The 20,781-nt window shown below is 40.1% G+C and overlaps 1 protein-coding gene across 3 annotated transcripts in view; it reads right to left on the bottom strand.

Annotated features, from left to right (window-relative positions):
* Nucleotides 1-20,781, bottom strand: part of LOC306977028 (capping protein, Arp2/3 and myosin-I linker protein 3-like) — a 53,385-nt gene that overhangs the window by 27,559 nt on the left and 5,045 nt on the right. For all 3 annotated transcript variants that reach the window (XR_013793798.1, XM_079575184.1, XM_079575183.1), the window contains exons 2-15: nucleotides 19,816-19,910; nucleotides 13,928-13,978; nucleotides 13,791-13,850; nucleotides 13,181-13,302; nucleotides 11,548-11,642; nucleotides 9,332-9,402; nucleotides 7,426-7,499; nucleotides 7,088-7,163; nucleotides 6,922-7,010; nucleotides 6,579-6,673; nucleotides 5,039-5,125; nucleotides 2,866-2,975; nucleotides 1,428-1,505; nucleotides 1,244-1,320 (exon numbers count right to left, since the gene is read on the bottom strand). Coding sequence is in view for 2 of the 3 variants with exons in the window: in XM_079575184.1 (XP_079431310.1) it covers nucleotides 1,244-1,320; nucleotides 1,428-1,505; nucleotides 2,866-2,975; nucleotides 5,039-5,125; nucleotides 6,579-6,673; nucleotides 6,922-7,010; nucleotides 7,088-7,163; nucleotides 7,426-7,499; nucleotides 9,332-9,402; nucleotides 11,548-11,642; nucleotides 13,181-13,302; nucleotides 13,791-13,850; nucleotides 13,928-13,978; nucleotides 19,816-19,910 (1,180 nt within the window). In the remaining variant the exon portion in view is untranslated. The remainder of the gene's footprint in view (nucleotides 1-1,243; nucleotides 1,321-1,427; nucleotides 1,506-2,865; nucleotides 2,976-5,038; nucleotides 5,126-6,578; nucleotides 6,674-6,921; nucleotides 7,011-7,087; nucleotides 7,164-7,425; nucleotides 7,500-9,331; nucleotides 9,403-11,547; nucleotides 11,643-13,180; nucleotides 13,303-13,790; nucleotides 13,851-13,927; nucleotides 13,979-19,815; nucleotides 19,911-20,781) is intronic.

Here is a 20,781-nt window from a genome sequence, read left to right on the forward strand (position 1 = left end):
CTCTGGTTTAAAACGGCACTCGACACACCCGCACAGCGATTCCCACAAAGCTCATTCAGATTTCCCATTAGGAGCGAGAGAAAGATTAGGTCGGGCTAAAGAGGCAGAGGGAGGGATGGTGATGGAGAGGATAGATGGGACTATTCGGATGATGGAGAGGTACATCAGAGGGTTTACAGTACAGGACAAAAGTTTAAGGCAGGTGAGAAAATGCAGTTAACTTAAAAGGTGTGCTTTAGTTAAGAAATACCTTAGTTTTTCCGCCCAATTATTGTTATTGAAATATCACATGACACAGTATCCCTGTAGTAATATATTGCAGAAAGTCATTGTATCAAATATTATGATTTTAATGGACAATGGTTTAGTCTGGATTCAGATCACTGTTTAGCCATGAGGGTCTTTAGATCAAAGTCCGAGTCAGCTTTATTGTCTATTCTACTTGATGTCGTTTGTTTGTTTTGGACGAGGGGTTGGAGAGCAATGGCATTTTGATTCTCTACATTCTCTTTGAATGTGGTAGAATTGACAATAAAGTGAACAGGACTGAATGTAGCACACACACAGAGAATGTAAATTGTGTTCTCAAAAGCAAAAATATTCTTTGAGAGTTTATATATTGACCAATGTAACTTTTAAGAAGAAGGCAAGTCTTATGTTTACTGTAAAATAGGAAAAGTGCTGTAGTATATGTCTAAGCTTCCTGAGTATTAGTGATTTAAAGCAGTACTAAGTAACTCATGCCCTAGAGGCCATAAGCACCACAGCAGGTGTCGTAGCATGTTGCGTTTTTTTACTCATTAATTGTCTATGAGAGTAAATACTACGCTGACAGAAAAGACAAAGGGAGAGAGGGATATTGTACATCCAATTACATTATGGAGATTTTTTTTTCACTCAAACTTGGCTGTAAATGCTGTTTAAGTGGCGCTAGCATAGCTTTGCCCGTTAGCCTGTTAGCTTCTTCTTCATGATTTCATTAGTGTGCTTTGGGGCCTCCGAGTTAGAGCAGGGAAAGTTGCAAGTGTGTTTTTCTGGCCTGAGACACCAGGGGGAGATGAAAGATGAAAGGACTACGAAAAGGATTTATTAAGGTAAACAAGTTACTTAGTACTGCTTTAAATATCATTGACTCGAGTGGGTTTATTAGTTGAGGATGTTCTTTTGTCAATAAAGAGCTATTAATCAGACCTTTGCATGTTTTAATAGCTACATTTCTCTTCGAGGCGAGGCTATGACTAACCTGTGCGAGAAGGAGTTTTTGGAAAGATTGAGAAAGGCAAGATCAGCACAGCAGCCCCTCAGCAGCGCCCCAAAGAGCTGCGTTAGACACAGAGTGGAAACAGTTAATGTGGCACCGAACGCATGCATTACTTATTTAAAAGCCTCACGTAAACATTTGATTATCCCAAGATGGCGCTACTCACAGAGTCCACACAGCAATCTGTGCCTGACAGATCCAAGTGGACCAGGCAGTTGGGCTGAGACAGAAACAGATATAAGCTCTGCAAACAGATGAGGAGGGGTCAGGCGAGATGAAAGATCCACACAATAGAGAAGAAAAGAAAAGATCTCAGTCTCTGAACTCGGTACATCTGAAACATTTCCTGTACAACGCAACACCAGCCTCAACGAGGGGAAGATAAACCCAGATAGACGAGCTACAGCACTTCATGTTTCATATTTATCCATTACACCAGTGTTGATACACATTTTACAGGAGGTACTTGGAAATATTTCAAAAGATGAGAGTGAACATTGTTTTCAAAGGAGTATAATTTAAACAATGGGCTATATGCACAGTGACCCCACGTGATTTCCGCCTGGACAGTCAGCCAGAGGCTGTCCTTCCTGTCTGTCATCTCTTCCCATTAAAAATTAGCAGGTCCCACAGAAATGAAGCAATAGCTTAAGATTGGGTAAAGGACAGCGAGTAAAAGTTCGGATGTGGCTGGAGCAGGTTAAAAAATACTACGTGAGACGTAACGACTTCACTGGAGGAAACTCCGTGTTCATAACGGTGGATGTTTTTGTCTTGAAGCTAACGCGGCTAACAAAATAAAAAATAAAACTAGCGCAAAGTTTTGAACGAGCCAGCGCAAAAAAGAATCGTCCTGTTAGTAGTTTAAATAATATTTACTTGTTTACATGTTATATTATCATTTTTCAACACTAGCCTTTAGCTCTAAGATAAAAGCTCCTACTTTACGACAGCTGGCGTTTCCTTTGGGTGCTGGATTCACAGCGAACATGATGTTTGTAATAAGTTGCTGTGACTGTCCATCAGTAACTCGTTGTCCTTAACCAGATCCTGAGCTATCGCTATTTTTGTGTGGGAACCTGCTAATTGTGAACGTAAACGACCAGCGACAGGAAGTGCTGCGTCTGGCTGACTGTCCAGGAAGACGTCACGTGGGGAAACTGTGCATATAGCCCATTGAAAGCTACAGTTTGTAGGTTCCAGATGCAGCTACATTGCACTTGATTGTGAAAGAAGCTTTCTCCGTTGGAGCTAGCTCATGACTAACTACTTGCAAGCAGCTAACAAAAATATGAATCTCCCTTTTGTCGGGACCAAGGCCGTTGCATTGACAGAGAGAAAAGCGAAAAGGCTTTTGTCAAACGAGGCCGTGGAATGAAAGAGACAAAGCATCAAACAGCATCTTAGCTACAGCGCAGTTTTGCTCCAAGGCTCTGACTGGGCAATTATTTTGACAAAGATCCTCATTTTAAAGCCTAATACTGCAAGTAAACATCTGAAACTGTGTGGATGTTGCGATGACGCTTGTGATATATAGCCGTGGCCAATAAGGCGTGCAAGTGGAGCAGAGTGAGTTGTGTTTGCAGATGGTTTGTGTGTCTGACCGAGCAGTCTTCTCCCGACAGGACCCCGGGGTTTTTGCTCAGGTCCAGGTGTAGCAGCGAGTTTGAGTACTCGTCGCTGGAGCACAGGGCCTGGGACAGCGACGCCATGCCTGGACCGAGAGAGAGAGAGTCAGTAAAAGTCCAGGTTATGCTTTACTTTACAGAACAGTAATAACATAGTAAGACACAAATTAGTTGCCATGCTATTAGGCAAGATAAGGGAATCTTTTCACATGACCCAGTCACTCATAGCAAAGGGACATTTTTATTCACTCCTTACTTTACTGTGCTGTCAAGTAAAGAGCTACCAAAGTAATGATTTATTTAGACAGGAAGGAACAGGATATTGGTAGATAGAAAAGAGGTTTTAAACTAGTGTAGCATCTGGACACACCTTTAACCTCTTACAGTTAAATCATGAACTGCAGTTTGTTCCTGTTTTAATAATAAAACATAAATTATATGACTAACTCTCAAAAACAATCCAAACAAATTATCCACATTAATTTTTGGTGACCTTCTGAAAATGGTCCCACGAACCACTGAGATAGAATGTAGTGTCACAATACTACAACAACTACAAATATTTCAAGCCAAAATTGAAGCAAAGAAATGATAACAACTACACTTTTATGACAAGGATCTGACTGCTCGCACCCGAGAAACCAAGGAAAATCTACCAATACATTCCTCAGTGAATGAGCAACCAGAGCTTACATTTTCTCATGTACATATACTTAACCTCTTACCCCCACCTTAACCAAGTGCATTTTTTTTCAGTTTAGCTTTACCCAAATCTGAAAGCTTCTGGACTGGAGTCCTTAGACCAGTATGATACCGCAAAAAGACCATTTTTGTCACTTTTTTGTTTGCATTTTTGTGGCTTTATTATTGGGGTTTTATTGCATTTTTGTTTAGTCACATGACATCACTTTGGGGAGGTTTTTCTTTGCATTTTCATCTTCATTCATGTCTTGTTTCGTCGCTATTTAGATGCTTTTTGGGTAATAGCAAACTAGAGAAACTGTGCTCGGTTCAGGTGGGGTTAAGAGGTTACGTAAAAAAATGTAATTGTTACACCCACCAAGCAGAGCAAATATTTAAAGGGAATATACAGAGTTTAAAAATGTATTTGTCCTAATGTGTAGAATGAGCCCAGACCTGTTCACCACAACTACCTCTAACATCCTGCACTGTCACTCAGAAAGGTGTTAATTTGGGTCTGAGGTGCCGTCATGCACGAGCTTAATATAGAAGCTGCAGTTACACGTATGACCTGAGGTGGCAGTAGTGAGTATAAAATGGCCAACTTGCATCTAGCCCCTTTAAGTGACAAATCTTCATTTTGACGCATAAAAAATGTGTATTTTTTGTTTTGTTAATTTAACTTCCTTTTGAAAATATTACAATTTTCACATTATTTCATGTTTTCTTTCTCATAATTAATGAAACGCTCAAACAGTCACTCAGTACAGCACTAAAGTAACATTTTCTCCAAGTACTTTTTACTCTTACTTAAAACGTAAATACTTGGGCCACTACTTTTGACTTCTACTTCAGCAAAATTATGTAAAAAAATATCATTTAAAATACTCAACTCAACTCACCTCTGCATTCAAAATAGTGTAAAACAACCTGTAAATACTGTATTACACATACAGTATTTACAGGATTAGGATTAGGCTTAACCCATACGTATCCACATATTCGTGAGTTTAAATTATTATATAGCGTATAATATAGAATTTTGAGTTCCCCACAGTCAACGCTGTAGCAGAGTAGCACCATTTCAAAGCATTTTGTGTCTCTGCATAATTTATGAGCCCTATGCGGCAGGTAACCGGGCGTAACAAGAAGCAGTGCAAAGTGTCTCTTCATTTTGATGCAATATTTAAATTCTCCACTGGGTAAAAGCTAAGATGAGAGAGCGGCGGGGGGCAAAGAGGTCTACAGGGCTTCAGATATAAAAAGCACTGATCCCAAATCCATGAAAGAAAGAGCTTCAAGGGACTATTCTGATGGCTTTGAAAGATTTATGAATTCAGCGACTTACATAAAATGTGCAATAGAACTGTCAGAGCCGCCTCGTTAGTTTCATCAGGTTTAAACAAACAGCTGAGTGTGAGAAATCGGACATGAGCTAACAGTCGGATATTGAAAAAAAGACACTAACCTTTAGAGGTGAGGGAGGTCTTCGAGAGGTTGAGGAGGCGCAGTCCTTTGCTGAGGCGGCACACCTGCTGGATTAGGCTGGACACACCTACAAGGAAAATTTTAATCCGTAGTGTTTTATTGGGCTGAGCAATATAACAAAACAATAAATGTTCTCAATAGTTAAATCTCATTTTCTTATTGGATTTCCTCCAAATGAATATGGATTTTACTAATATGGTTCATAGACATACAGATGCTCGTCAAAAAATTAAAAAGTGCATTCATTTCTGTTATTCAACTTAAACTGTGAAACTAACATATGATAGACTAATTACATGCAAAGTGACATATGTATAGCCTTTATTTGTTATAATTTTGATTATTATGGCTCAGCTTGTAAAAAATCCAAATTAAAAATCTCAGAAAATTATAATATTTTGAAAATGGACTGTAAGCCATAATCATCAAAATGATGTCACTTTGCATGTAATGAGTCTATATCACATTAGTTTCACATTTTAAGTGCATTAACAGAAGTAAATGCACTTTTTCATGATATTCTAATTGTATGACGAGCACCTGCAGTAGATAAAATATATAATAGTAAAAAAACAATGTAATGCTCCCAAACAGGAATTTTCAGACATCCGTTTAATAGCAAAGTCGGATAAATCGAGATAAATTAAATCTGGATTCAAGACGGCAACGTTATGTGATTCACTAAGCCATGTCTTCAGGCCTTACAATGATCTCTCTCTGTTTCTTTCTTTATTCTTTATGTAACCAGAAAAGTCCCACTGAGATTAAGAATCTAATTTCCGGTGGAGTCCTTGCCCCAGAGGTAAACCTATTGTACATGTTTTAATGGTAGAGTAAACTGTAGCACCCGAAGGAAACCTACGCATGCAAACTCCACAGAGAAAGGCCCCATCCAGGTGGGAATCGAACCCGGGACCTTCTCGCTATGAAGCACAAGTGCTAACCACTGTGCTAGCGTGCCGCCTACGTTGATGACAGAAGCTCCACTCGAAATGGGCGGAGACACTAAACGAGAATTGGTCAAGTTTTGAATTAAGATGTATCCATCCGTCTCGATTTATTGGACTTTGTTGATAAATATTTATTCCTCCGAATTCTGCTCTGAACCATTGGCTGTAAAGCTGTGAATTGAAAAGCCTCATGCCAATAATTGTATAATAATAATGGTATTGCAACTGCAAGACAAGAGGCTCAGAGAAAGACCAAATTGTTGTGGTTAAAGAGGCTGTGAAGGAGGATGATGGACGGATAAGGCTTGTTTGGAAGTTTCTAAATCTCTAGCCGTAATTACAGGTGTTGCATCAATGAAGACTGACAAATTATACGGATCAAAGCATTTAGCCAGCCGTAAGAAGCTGGGATGGGATTGTTATGTCAGGCTATAATTTCAAGTCGGCTAATGTGTAAATCTGAGGAGAACCAGGACGGTTTGTGGTAAGACTAAGCAATCCGTGATAGATCTGAGCAGCTTAGACAAAAAGACTTCATCATGATCAGTAAATGAAGATTTAATTTCACACCTTGGTTGTCCAGAGAGTTGTGCGCGAGGTTGAGTGAATGAATGACTGAACCAGGGTTTTCAGATAGAGCTGTGGACATCTTCTGAGGGAAATCTCTACAACAATAAAAGACAGAATAAAGAAAAGGTGAAAAGTAAATGAGTGCAACTAATACATCCCCAAGTTAAAAAAAAACATGCAGACTCCACACAGGAGGGATCAAAATGGCAACCCACAATATGGCGTATTATTAGCATGCAGAAAAGCTGATATCATCTGAAACCAGGACTAAACAAGGGCTTGATTTAGGACCAAGGCTAAAAAAAACTTAAAAAAAAAAATGTTTTAAATTCCCAGCGCTTACGATTTGAGCCCGGCGTTCTCCAGTGTTAGCTCCTCCAGGCTGGAGGATTTGCTGACAGTGTGTAAGACCTGCTCTGCTACCTCCGAGCCCTGGAGCAAACACATTATTTTGGTTTTGAATGAATCTCATCAATGGTAAAAAATACAAAAGGGAAGGTTGAGCTCACAATACGAAGGTCTTTGCAGTAGAGTTTGGTGAACCAAGTGTTGTAGGCCATTGATGCGACAATCACAGCCAAATCCCTGGAAATGGTGCGTACAAGAGTGAATAACCAGTTCTCAAAGCACTTTTAATAATCTCAGAAGAGCATGGCCAATGAGAGTGAGAGTGGCTGGTGGAAATGAGGCTTTGTTATTGGTGTTGCTGTGTATTTTAGGGATTTCTAACTTATTTGAAAAGCTGCATTTATCTATTTACAAATTATGCTCTGCACACTCACAATAAACTCCTTTCCGCAGCTTTTTCGATCCACAAAAAGTGCTGTATTGGTTATAGTGTCCTCACCTGCTCTCCAGATGGCTGAAGTCCTGCAGGTTAAACTCGCGGTTGTCCTGGGAGTGATATATGGTGTCCACATCCTACAAACAGGAGCAGCACAAGTCCATGAAGCTGTTTCTCCACACACAGCCTATTTAAGCCTCTCAAAGCTTCGTATACAGTCACCAGCCAAATGCTTTGCGGGTAGATTTATGTTCTGGCAAGAAACACTTAAACTTGCACTAGTGGCCACTTTAGTTATGATCCTATTTAGTTGGGGCTATACTGCGGTCGCAACAACAAATTAAACAGTTTAAATGTGCTTCACATGATCAAGAGAAAATGTAGTATTAAACTAATATTTTTGGCCACATGTTGCCCCAGAAAAGTCTCAGTCTGGTGATGTCCCGCTATGGCAACAAGGTCTATAAGATAACTAAACACCACTAATTAAATAAATGTTTTATTTTATTGTATTTACTTGAAGAAATTCTATGCACTATTATTTTATATGCCCACATAACAACACAAAGTTTGAAATCTGGCAGTAGGTTGTGTTTAAGACTGGAGTAAGACGAAGAAAGGGGCAACTAAGAATTGGTATAAAATTAACTAAATGCAGATGTTTTGACCAATTCTGGGTAATATCTCTGTAATTGACCTTTCGCAAAACCCCGCCCTAAAAGGGTTATTGTCCAATCACACCTCATAGCAACCGTTGCTACCATACATTCCCTGAACATCCTTCCATTAAAACGAATGAAGCAGGGTCTGTTTCTCCCCTTTCAAAGCTGAAAAACAAGCTGAAAAACACTGCCTGCTAACTTTTAAGCCAAGGTCAGACTTGTTGTCTCTCTTGTCCTTTGCCAAGAGTTTCATGAGTTGTCGCACTGGACATCATCACTAAAAAGCTGTTTCTGCTGCTGGAATATCTGGCACATTTTCTTTCAAAGCTCTGCCCCCACAGTAAGAGGCCGTCTCCTTGGGCGTCTGTCAGCCGCTGCCTGCACATCTCATGTTAAATCTGCGATTTAAGCTTACCCCAGACTGGCCGTAAAAGTTACACTTAACTCCATAAAGTTACACCATAACTTTCAGATTTAAGTCAGAAGTGCACTCTGCTCTGGTAGCGTTTGCAAGCTACTATTTGATCAATACTAGACAGACAAAAGAAGAGAACTTATCCGATAGTGCAAGTGAATGACTAGTCCACACAACAGTGCTGGTTGCATAAGGAAGCTCCAGGGATATTTTCCTATTCCCTAATGTAGGCCTGTCATGATAACAAATTTGAAGTTTGATATATTGAGGTAGGAAAGTATCGCGATAAAGGATATTATTGACTCTAACGATACTAGATACTGTCAATTCTCAGGCATAAAAATGAAAGTAAACCAGAAATATATCGTTTATCTGTTATTTTCTTGAACGATAAGTCGATATAGTAATTATCGTGACAGCCCTACTGCATTATTGCGCTGGTATTGCACCAAAAAGAGTCACTAGCACGCACTTCTCCCCCTTTGTGACATAGCATCTGCTTAACTTCACTTCTTAACCAACAATACCTTTTGAGAAGGATCAATTACTGGGTCTATCCACATGAAACAAAAACAAAGCTCATTGTCTTCTCTGTCAACAGTAAACAGTAAAGTCATTATCTTGCTACAGCCTCAGAAAGTGGTGGCATTATCCAGTCAGTTGCTTGCGCGATCGTTGTTAGAAAATATTGCAAGTTGGTAAAGTCTAGTCATCAGCAAACAATGACGAGAAGAGAAAACTTTGTGAATTTTCTGTTTGGAGATTTCTGTCAAAAACCGTGCCACTCCCATAGAGAAAAGAACTTATAGTCACAGTGGGAAAGAAGCCCTACAGAACACTTCTGAGGACAGTGTTGTACAAAAACACTCAACGGAGCACTCTCGGCTCTTACCCACTGCACTTCCTCCTTGCAGCTGATGCCATTATAGTCGCACAGAGCAGCGTAGGTCTCAGAGAAGCCTCCTGGGAGAGACACAGACAGAGGGGGAAAATAGCAAAAAGAGAATTTCAGATGATGTGAACAGCTGCCTCTTTCACTAATAAACTCGCAGACAGAGTGGTGAAACTGTCGCCCCAATTATCAATCATTGGTTTGTGTGACGGCGGCTGTATAAGGAACATCTGGGAGAGCATTTGTTAAGTTTTTAGAGCCAATTTCCGCCCCAGTCTGCTAAATGAAGAGCCCTGATTTGTGAGCTGTGTGGTGGTAGTGGCAGACTGACAGGAGACAGTGGTTTCATCTTATACACAGGTACGATTTGTCGCGTAGTCACCATTTGAACTAATATTATTTCTTCTGATAACACCAAAGCATCTTTCCTCATGGGGGTGTATTATAAACCTGCTAACTGTGTGCAAAATTGTCGCAGGAAAGTGATTTGTCTTTTTAGTTCAGAATTTTAACACTCACATTCTTGAAATTTGTGCTGTGTTAAATTCTCATTTTAAAAGCCAAACAGCAATATCTATGCAAGTTCGATAAAGCTCGAGATTGTGTTGTCAAAGCTGTTTCTGAGATGTCTGAGATTCCTGGCGCATTCACATAAAAGCCTTTAGACTTTACAGTGTGTTAGATTTTTTTTTACTCGTAGTGACCTGACAGCTTTTTTCTCTATAGTTTTACAGCTAATGTCGCTTTCTATTAAACTCTCTAACTCAGTATGTTTTTTTTTTCTTTTTAAATCATTTAACCCTATACGTTTGTTAAGTAATAAAAATAATAATGCATTGTTTTTTTATAGCGCTTTTCTGGACGCTTCAAAGGCGCTTTACACTGCACTATTCGTACACTCCATGCTCGGTGGTGGTAAGCTGCTATTGTCGCCACAGCTGCCCTGGGGTAGACTGACGGAAACGAGGCAACCAGTCTCCGCCATCGGCCCTTCCAACCACCACCAACCACTCACTCACTCACTACATTCACAAGGCTTCCTGGTGTTCCTAAACGGTCTCCCATCCAAGTCCTGCCAGGCCCTTCCCTGCTTAGCTTCCGAGGTCTGACGGGATTGGGCAGAGCAAAGGCGGCATGGCCACAAGTGCTGACGTCACAGCTCTACTTCCGGGTCCGCAGATGTGCGAGAAACTACAAAAAACTCTTTAATTCCACAATCAATACTTCTGAAACTCAACAGAGAGTTACTGAACATACTTATTTATCAGGCCCATTAGCCAAAAATGTTGTACCTACTGCTATAAAAGTAATATTTGCCAAAATCTGTACTTCCGGGTTAGTGGAGATGAATGCTAACGGTGTAGCAGCTACGCTAACCCCGGAAGTAGTGACTTTAGAAAATATTACTTTTTTACCGGTAGGTGTGGCATTTTTAGCTAATGAGTCTGAGAAATAAGTAGGTTCAGTCACTCTCCGTTGAGTTTCAGAAATATTGATGGTTGTTTTCAAGAGTTTTTGGTGTTTTATTTCTTCTTCAATACAACAACAAAAAATCTAAAAAAGGTGACAAACACGTGATGAAAACACAACAATAAAGTGACAAAAATGAGGTGAAACACAGCAAAAAAGCAACGGAAAAACTGTGACAAAAACGCAACTAAAGCATTTCCATAAAAAGACAAAAATGCGGCAACAAAAACGTTAGGATCAGTTTTGTAGCTGTCAAATGAGGCATAACACTGTTGCTCTCCAGTCGAGAAGCTTTTAGATCTGGGTAAAGCTGAACAGGAGAAAAGGCACTCGGTTAAGGCGGGGGGAAAAAGGTTAAGTATTGGCCCGAACTAGGACCCTATTGTACATGTTGTTCAAGGTTGCAAAATATATTTTTTCCCTGTAACCTTGACAACAGTAAAGCATACATGGGATGCATCTTTCTCCATTTATCTGAGCAGGAGACCAAAACCAGGCTCAAACTACATGCATTCAAAATGGCAAAACTATTGGATATTGATATTCACTCCCGATCACTTTGTCCAGAAGGATTTGACAGCTGATCTTGCATAGTGTTGACTGACAGAAATCACAATGTAAAAATCCCATTAAACTGGCAACATCCTCTTCCCAGAACTGTCCATTCTTACAATAACAGAGTGCCCTCATTTGTATGGCAGCGCAGGTTTAACAGTGAATGCATTGGGTGCTAATGTTTTATGTACCACACGCCCTCTGGGTCTCCACTGAGGTCTCGGAGCTCGGAGAGTACTTCCTGGAGCCCTCCGAAAGGTCGCTGTCTGAGTGGCAGATGGACGGCCTGCAAGAAAAAGTCAACATAATAATATGGTATTGAGCAAACTTAATGTGAACTACATGTTTTTTAAGGCACACTGTCTGACCAAAAGAAAGGCGCCGCCTGGATTTCACTAACTTTTATGATCTGAGTTGTTGCACTTGGTTCAGGTCTACAATAATGTGCCCAAAGAATGAGGTTAGGTGTGAAAGAGTGGATCAGGGAGCATGAGACACCATCACACATGGATAGATACAGACGGCATCTCGTCATAGAAGGGGGCGTGGCTTCGCCGAGGGGGAAAATAGAATCTTTAGAGAAACACAATTTTCTACTTTTTTATAACCTGGCTAACGGCATGCTGCAGTGTGTGCTCGAATAATTTCGAACTGCACAACAGCCTGGGGACCATGGCCGAAATTTTCGCATGGATTTGGGAACCAATCACAGAACGAGGAGGGACGGCAAGACGATGACGCGCTATTCGATATACGGAAGCTTGTAGTTTATTTACGGATTAAAAAAAAAAAGTTTATTTACGGATCCAACATGACAGCAGCAGACACGATGGTATTTTTTGATCAAGCTTTAGACCTTGTTCTAAATAGTTTAGCTCAAAAGTTTACAGCGGGTACATCATACGTCATCTCATACGATGATACGATTGGCTATGGCTACGTGCAGACGCATGATAGACTTTTTTTTTTTCCGTATCGCCCAATAAACCACTATGGACAATTGTAAACCACACCTCTCCTATGAGAAAATGAATTGGTGGTCCCCAGAATAAATATCACTTGTGATTTTAGTCTGGTGTTTGTCAGGCTACTCTTTTTAGCCATTTTCTTGTGGAATATGAACTTATTTATCACATATTAGTAAAGTCGGGCCCATATGGATATTTTCTCACAGCAGATTGTTCAGTATAAGTGAAAAAACGGCAGTTGTTGCTACCGCTAGCGAACCGTTAGCATTAGCCCGATGCTAACATATATATCAGGTTAGCATTCTCCGTTATTTATGTATTTATGGGCTTTCGAACCACTTTGCTCCTCTCCATGTCTTTGTATCTTTATTTAGTAGAAAACTATATTCATAATTCAGCATTTGTTAAAGTAGTTTATGAATAATTAAAGAACGTTTAGATTTCTCTCCAAATTGTTTTCCCCCTGAACTGTTTTCAAACATAACCATAAATGAGCAATTCCAGAGATGCCATCTGTATCTATTGGCCACCACAGAGTCCAGATAAACCCCATTGAGAATCTTTGGGATGTGCTGGAGAAGGCTTTGCGCAGTGGTCACACTCTCCCATCATCAATACAAGATCTTGGTGAAAAATGAGTGAAACGCTGGATCTTTTGGATCTTTTGACAATATTAGAGTGTGTGACCTTTTCTTTTTTAGACAGGCATTGTTTGAAACCATGCACAACAAAAATCTAAAACTATCCTTTAGTTATTTATTTGCTCCATTGTGAAGGTACTTTATTGGAACCACCCTTTTGCCTTTTGAAATTTCCTTGCAAGAACAATAAGATCCACTTTATGAAACAAACTTACGCAAATATGGAGTTGTTGAATATTCGTGACAGAGCGTAGTTGATGTGGTTGACCACATGGTTGAGATGTTCCCGGCACTCAAACCTCAGAGAGAAGCTGGATTTGTCAGTGTCGATGATAACCTACAATACAAAGCAATGTAATTTCGCGAGTTTAGCCTCTGCATTGAACAAAACATGCCCGAGGCCACAGTGATGTAACCACATTCTTAGATAATACAACAATATGAGTTTGTGTCAAGGAAAAACGAGAGCTGCATATGACAACCTCTATGCAATGTTTAAGCAATATTATAGTATAAAACCGCAGAAAATTCAGATTTTTCTTTTAGGAGAGAACTACTTCCCAAGGGTCTATTCTCAAGTGATGAAATATGAGTAAACAATAACAAACTAAAATCTTTTGAATGGTGAAAAAAGTCCTCAGATCAGACAGACAAACAGATGCCTTCATTAAGAGTTTGTTATTCACTTAATAATTATTTCAAATTGCAGAAAAACAGATTGAGCTGAAATTTGCAAACAACTTGTCTTTTCTAACCACTGTGACAAATGTTGCCAAATCTAGAAAAAAAAAAATCATGGATGACAAAATTATGTCAAAATCATACCTGGTGATCCGGATGGGAATTCAAAGCCCTGATCTCTAAGAAATTGAAGGTCGATTCTACCTGGGCTCACAGGGAAACAACGATTGAAGAGAGAAACCAAAGCAGAGCGCTGTAACATTAGAGCTTCATTATTTTACCTTTGTGGGAATCTTTGGCGCCATGAAATAGAGACGCCAAGTTGTGAGGACCTAAAAATAAAAAAAAACAAGAAAATTAAATCGAAATTGAAAAAAAAAAGGTTCAGTCACACCCCTCGCAGAGAGCCTAAAATAGTCCCAAGTTTTTTACAGCATTGATGGAAATAAATGGCGGCTCGTGTATTGATCTTGCTAAAAGCCCTCTTTGACAGGAACACATTGGGCGACATTAATAGATTAAATGCAGCAACGCAGGCTGAAATATCGTGACATGTTGCAATGCTTTAATCACATTTAGGCCAATGGAGTTGTAATAATATTAGCATAACATTACTTTGCACAGGCGGGAAAGGCCTGTTTCATTTGTGACACACAGAGGAGCGGAAATTAATATTACGCTAAAGGTCATTTAAGCATTACAAGGAGATTTAACACAATACGACATGACTTCGAAACACCACTTTATTTGCACATTCCCTGAGCATTAAGAGCAACAAATACTGCACACTAGAGGTTGGGTGTTTTACAATATCGTCTATCGGAGATTTAAAATGAGCCCTCCCACAACTTCCTAGGGCCTCAGAGGAGCTGAGAATCATCGCTGTGCAAATCAGTCACAAGTTTGTACACCTATTTTATATATTTTAGGTCGCAGGCGTTTGCTTATAATTTTCGAACAATCAGAGACCTACTGTTTTTTGTTTTGGGATCTGATGATCTTTGTCTCGCAAATGAACCATCCTAGAAAAGTTGAATCATCGACTGGACTGGGTTTTGGTAAAGTTGAAGATGTTTCGCATCTAGTCACAGGTTAGAAAAGACACACTTTTCTCTTTTCTGACTCTTTTCTGGCCTAAAGAGCTAAGTAGAAGCTTCTGTGACTAGATGCGAAACATGCTCAACTTTACCAAAACCCAGCCTAGTCGATAATTTAACTTTTCTATGGTGGATGCTCCCTGGATGAATGAGAGCCTTCACAAACATCTTTCAAATGAAGTGTCTACTAAACATGCATGTCATGAATAAACCAGCCCTAAGCCCCTAATAAAGTGCCCCCTGCTGTCACAGGCAACACTGACACATTTTGCATTTCAGAACGAACAAGCAATTTTTAAAAATCGGCCAAACATATCGGCGCTGCAAATCGGCATCGGCCAATCAAAATCCACAAAAATTGGTATCGGCCTTAGAAAAGCTCATATCAGTCGACCTCTATTGCACACCACACACAACAACGCCACTCTGGGGATAAAGTGGTGTAATATTAGGATCAAAACCACAGACACAAAAAAGTCTGACAGGGAAAAGTGAAACCGCTTCCTAAGTGATTTACTGTAGATCTGTGTTTCTCAACAAGTGGTACAGGGACCCCTGGTAGTACACAAGCACTTCGTGGGTAATTGGAATAATTGTTGCTGTTTGCCTCATCTGTGTCCATTAACACTGTCTCAGATTCACTTCAAAGAACTTCCTACACATCTGCGTTGCAACAGCCTATGCGTACGAGAGAGACTTGGATGAATCTGACTTCCTCAAAGACCTACAGTTCATGTTGTCGGAAGAAAAACAAAGGCAGTGATTCTTCGGCCCTGAGTGGTGCCCTCTGCTCTGTCTCTCTTCTGCCCCGTCGCTCCCAATCACCTACTCCGTCTCAAACTCCCCCTGCGGACCTGGACCATCCGCGTTCCCAAAGAAAATAATTAAATTACACCTCGCTTTAGTGTTTTTTGGAGAGAGATCCATCAGAGGAGCACAGGAAAATCAACACCCACACGAAGCACGGGGAGGTAATCAGCCTAAATGCGCTTTGGAGATGATGAGCCAAGAGAGCATTAGGGATCAAAGGCGGTCGGAACTCCGGATCTGATCAGGGCTGAACCAGGACTAAACCAAGCCTAAACCAGGACTAGAGTGGATCTAAATCAGGACTAATTGAATGAAACAAGACTTACTTGGACAGGTCTAACCAAGGCGTAACTATAATTGGCCTGTTCCTTTAAAGGGACTAGATCAAGTTGGTCTTTTTTATACTCACTACTGCCATCTCAGGTCGTACGTGCAACTGCAGTTTCTATATTAAGCTCATGCATGACGGCACTTCGGACCAGAATTAACACCTTTTTGAGTGACAGTGCAGGGTTTTAGAGGCAGTTGTGGTGAACAGGTCTGGGCTTATTCTACACATTAGAACATGGCCGGAACATGTAGGGGGAGGAAAATACAGAATTTTAACATTTTTAAACTCCGTACAGTCCCTTTAAGTTTTGTAACGTATAGGCATGCCCGTGTATATCCCCTGCAGACTTTAGCAGCTGGTGTCATCTACAAAGGAAATTACCATATTTGGATTACAGATTCTTGTTGGGGAGATTCTGCGCGTCATGTGGACTGGATAATGTGTGGAAAACACAAGAGAACACGGCACTATGGTCACTTTCTGCCAAAATCCGAAGTGCAAGTCAACAAAAGGTAAAAAAAAAAAACATCGTAAAGGGTGAGTTAGTACTATTTTTTCACTTTGACATGGAAATTAAGATGTTAAGGGAGACAATATAGGCAAAAATATAAACAATTGCATGAAAAATCACTGTCATGTCTCGCCTTAAGATGTTAATATTATGTTGCTGTTTAATAAAAGTACAGATTTTTTTTTTCAACACATCAAGACAATTGAATGAATCAAACTGGAGCTTGACAAGAGCCTGTTTTACATCTCTAATCTATTCATGCAAAAAGCACACTCACTGTGCTCGGCAAGAATAAATGAGGAATAAATCACCACAGAAGAAGCCAACTTAGGACTAAACCAGGATCACACCAGAACTGAACCAGGACTAATCAGTGCCTAAACCAGGACAAAACATCAGCGGGCGCAAGGTGTCGGCAACACTCCGTTTAAATGTGTAAGATGGGGGCTGATGAGGCACAGAGCATCGGAGATCAAAGGGTGTGAAGGAGGTGAGGAGAGGCAGATTGTGCTACATTACTGAGCTGAGGAGGTTATGGAGGTGGTTAAGAATAAACAGTCACACTGATGCAGCCGAAGCCTCAGAGACTTATCAAAGTATTTCACATCAAACAGGGACCACACTTCGCTGCCGTGTATTGTGCAGTTTAATTAAGCGAGAGAGAGAGAGAGAGAGAGAGAGAGAGAGAGCAGGTGCAGGAATGATAGACTAATCTACTGTTTTAAAGTTTGGGCTAAAGGAAGGTGCCGAGGTAATGATATAAGTCAGAGCAAAACTGAAGACAAAAACTAGGCCACAAACTGCGGATCCAGCTCAAAAACAAGACTAGACCAGGGCGAAACATAGACTAAGTCAGTCAACTAGGGATGCACTGATCCAATACTGGTATCGGATATCGGAGCAGATACTGAAAAAATACGATATCGGGATTCGGCTACAATAATTGGCTTTCAACGCCTTAACAACATAGCTTTTACCAGCTAAAACTAAGTGACTATGGACATGCTGCATATCACTGGAAAGCTAAGAGCCTTGTAGAATTCAATCGCTGGCTTAGTTTCAGCAAACGCATTGTGGATCGCCGCGCAACATTCCGCGGTTAGCATCAGTATGCTAAAGCTAGCGAACACTAATCAAGGCTGAGACAGAAACTAACATAGAAATACCTAAAGTAGCCAATTAAAATAAAATCGACCACAGCTGAAGCCGTGTTTGTATTTTAGTTTAAGAAACTGATGTAACATATTTGTAATGATCAGATCACATTATGTGAATCTTTTATATTAATGTAACCTAAAGCCTGTCATATACCCAAGGATATTTAGTGTAGAAAAGTCCAGTGATTCTCATTAAATGTTTGTCCAGCCGTAATATCATGACAATAAAATATACTTTGTTGATCTTAAAATGGAGAAAAGAGCCATTTCTATCTTTCACTCAGAGAAAGCCCCTTTTAAGGAAGTGGTATCGGTAAATATCGGGTATCGGCAGATACTAAATACCCGGTATCAGTATCGGGAGCAAAAAAGCTGGATCGGTGCATCTCTAGATAAAACTGGACTGACATTAAGTGGACTAATCATACATAAACTTGCCTTTGGGCATTTCAAAAGACACTTGATGAGTAAGTACTGCTGTCTTAGCATCGGGTTTTCTTTGCGTCCTCTACTGGCGGAAGGGGGGAAATACCCATGGTTAAAAACAAATTCACAATTTTTAGCTTATTGCTGACAAATCACACAAAATCCCAAGACCAACAATGACCACTGCTTAACCACGTTACAAAGATTAAACCAAGATCTTGAAAAGACAAAATCGAGAACCAAGCAGTGTCCTAATATATAGTTACATATAAAACTAAAAGAAAAGTAAGTTAGATATAGAAACACTGACTGGCCCAATCTTACCCTTTGCTTCAAAAGACATTTAAAATATCCATATCAACAAATCTCGGCCAATTTCATTCCTATCTTACATCTTACAGCCAGCGGGATATGAAGCCCAGTCTTTTGGTTTTAGGTTCAGGGTCCGCTGCTCTAGATGTGTCCGGACTTTGAAAAGAAGTACGAGAGATCGCCGTTTCCTGATGATGGAAATATCAAAGAGTCTCAGTATCAAAGATCGTACATGGAGTAACTCTTTCTAACTGCCCATCCTCACCACATGATGAAATATTAAAACGACACTAAAGAGGATGTGGACGTGGTTGTGCCAAATCTCGGCGCCGGATGAAAGCTGATTGGCTCGTGGGGCATAGCGGGACGGGGGTAACCACAGACATTACTGCAGTTTGTTCAGACTTAAGTTCTGCGCTGACATGAGCTTCATCGACGACAAATCGATGATCCTGTTCCTATGTTTCCTCTGCAGTTTCCACTCTGCACGTTATATCCTCCTCCATTAAATAACAGATAGATGCACTCAGTTGTGGGAATTTATGAAACATGGGCAAAAAAGGGATGGAAATCAAGTCAATTAATCTAACAACTGGTGTCTGTTTAGCATCCAATACACACAGTTATTCTGACATTATCTTTTACACCCAGTCGTCTTACTGCAAATCCAATCCAACTTTCATTCTGTAGCACATTTCATAAACAAGAGTTTCCAAAGTGCTGCACAAGAAAATAAAATATAATTTAACTAGAAACGATAAATATTTAAAAACAATAAAACATTAAAAGCCAATAAAGACGGTCAAAAATAATAAATAGATACTATAAATTACTTGAATAAACTAAAAAACAATCAAACAAATGAGATAAAAAGCACTAAAAACCAAAATAAAACATGTGTAATTGAGGTCCATGATGTACTGAGGGGCCAGTCCATTCAAAGCTTTATTATAATGCCTGTATAAAGTTATACATCTCACAGCAAGACCCATGTTTGTATTGATGGGTTTCTTTTAGTCCTCCCGACAGTGGATCAAACAGATCAAGCAGTTATTTGTGACTTTGAATGACTTTGTGTCTCTATCTTTTGCCCCACACACTGACAGGCCTCAATTACCTAAAAGACAGAATGATGTCCCTGTCCCATATGGAGCGATGAAAGCGCTCGGAATCAAAGGCTGTGAGCTGCTTTGCCCCCTGCGTCCCCTCAGTGGGACTCCGGGACACCGGGGGGCGCTCCCACACACGCTGTCTATCCAATATTCATCCAGTTGGCTCACACAGAGGGGGCCATGCACTGAAGACTGCACGCCTGTCTTCTCCAGTGTTACATGGTGAGGGCTCCAGCTGTCTTAAGCCCTACTATCACGCCACAGTCAAATCTACAACTACTAACAACGACGTGAACATCAAAGACAAAGTACATACAAAATGCATGCGTCAGCTCGTTACGCCTCCGATAGAGGAGAGTTTCCCCACATCAGCAGATACAATTACACACTTCAGACGGGATAAAAAAGCTTACCAGAAGTCTGTCTTCCGATTTCCCATTTTTGGTGTCGAGCTTAATGCCACACACAAACTTGATAGATGATTTGTCGATGATCTTTCTGATGCTTTCTGTGAATTAAACAACACAAGACGAACATTAGCATTTCATCATAAAAATGTTCTTTCTATTGCTTCATTCACATTCGCAATGTGCATCTTATGAAATATTACTTTTTTTTTTTTTTTACAAGTTTGCAGGCCTGGAGGACAGGCTCTAAGCCAGATACTCTTCTCTTCTCAGGCTTGGAGTTGGCATAAAAAATACCACTTTGAGCTGGATTTAGTATGTAATGATCAGGATAATAACAAGTTGTGTGTTTGCGTAACATCAAAACAGTTTTAAGAGTCAGTTAATATGACTGAAATGACCTTTTATGACATGATATAGACATATTGACCTGTTATTTTTGAATGGTGGCATAAAGACAAACTTTAATGGCAACACAAATGGACTGTAAAAATGTCCTGCCTGCATTCATCCCTCCATCTGTGATTTTGAAATTATATTGACTTCTTTAGTGTGGGTTTAATAACTTGGCCAGACCTTGGACAGACATAGAATAAGGACTGTGAGAAACTCTGTACATCATCACTGCAGTAAAGAAAGAAGTGGTTCTGAAATCCAGACATCACTTTGACATGAAATATGACCACATAAATCTAATTTTCCCGATCAAAGCAGACAGTAAACGGTCTTGACCTTTGGCGGTGGCTGGACAGACTTCCAACCGCTTTAATAACCGAGGAGGAGTCGGCCTCATCGTTCACACCGCTCACTGATGGCATTTCACATTGTCAAATGTTTCATCTTGTCATGTCGGAGTAAATTGTGAACTTGAAGTCATGTGGCAAAAAAATCCCAATTGTACTGTTGGGGAATTGTGCCATATCTTCTTTCTGTTAGATTAATTTAGATATATTTAAGGACATTGGGCCAAAT

This window comes from Gobius niger, assembly GCF_951799975.1.
Source record: "Gobius niger genome assembly, chromosome: 17".
In the NCBI taxonomy this organism is placed as follows: Eukaryota; Metazoa; Chordata; class Actinopteri; order Gobiiformes; family Gobiidae; genus Gobius; species Gobius niger.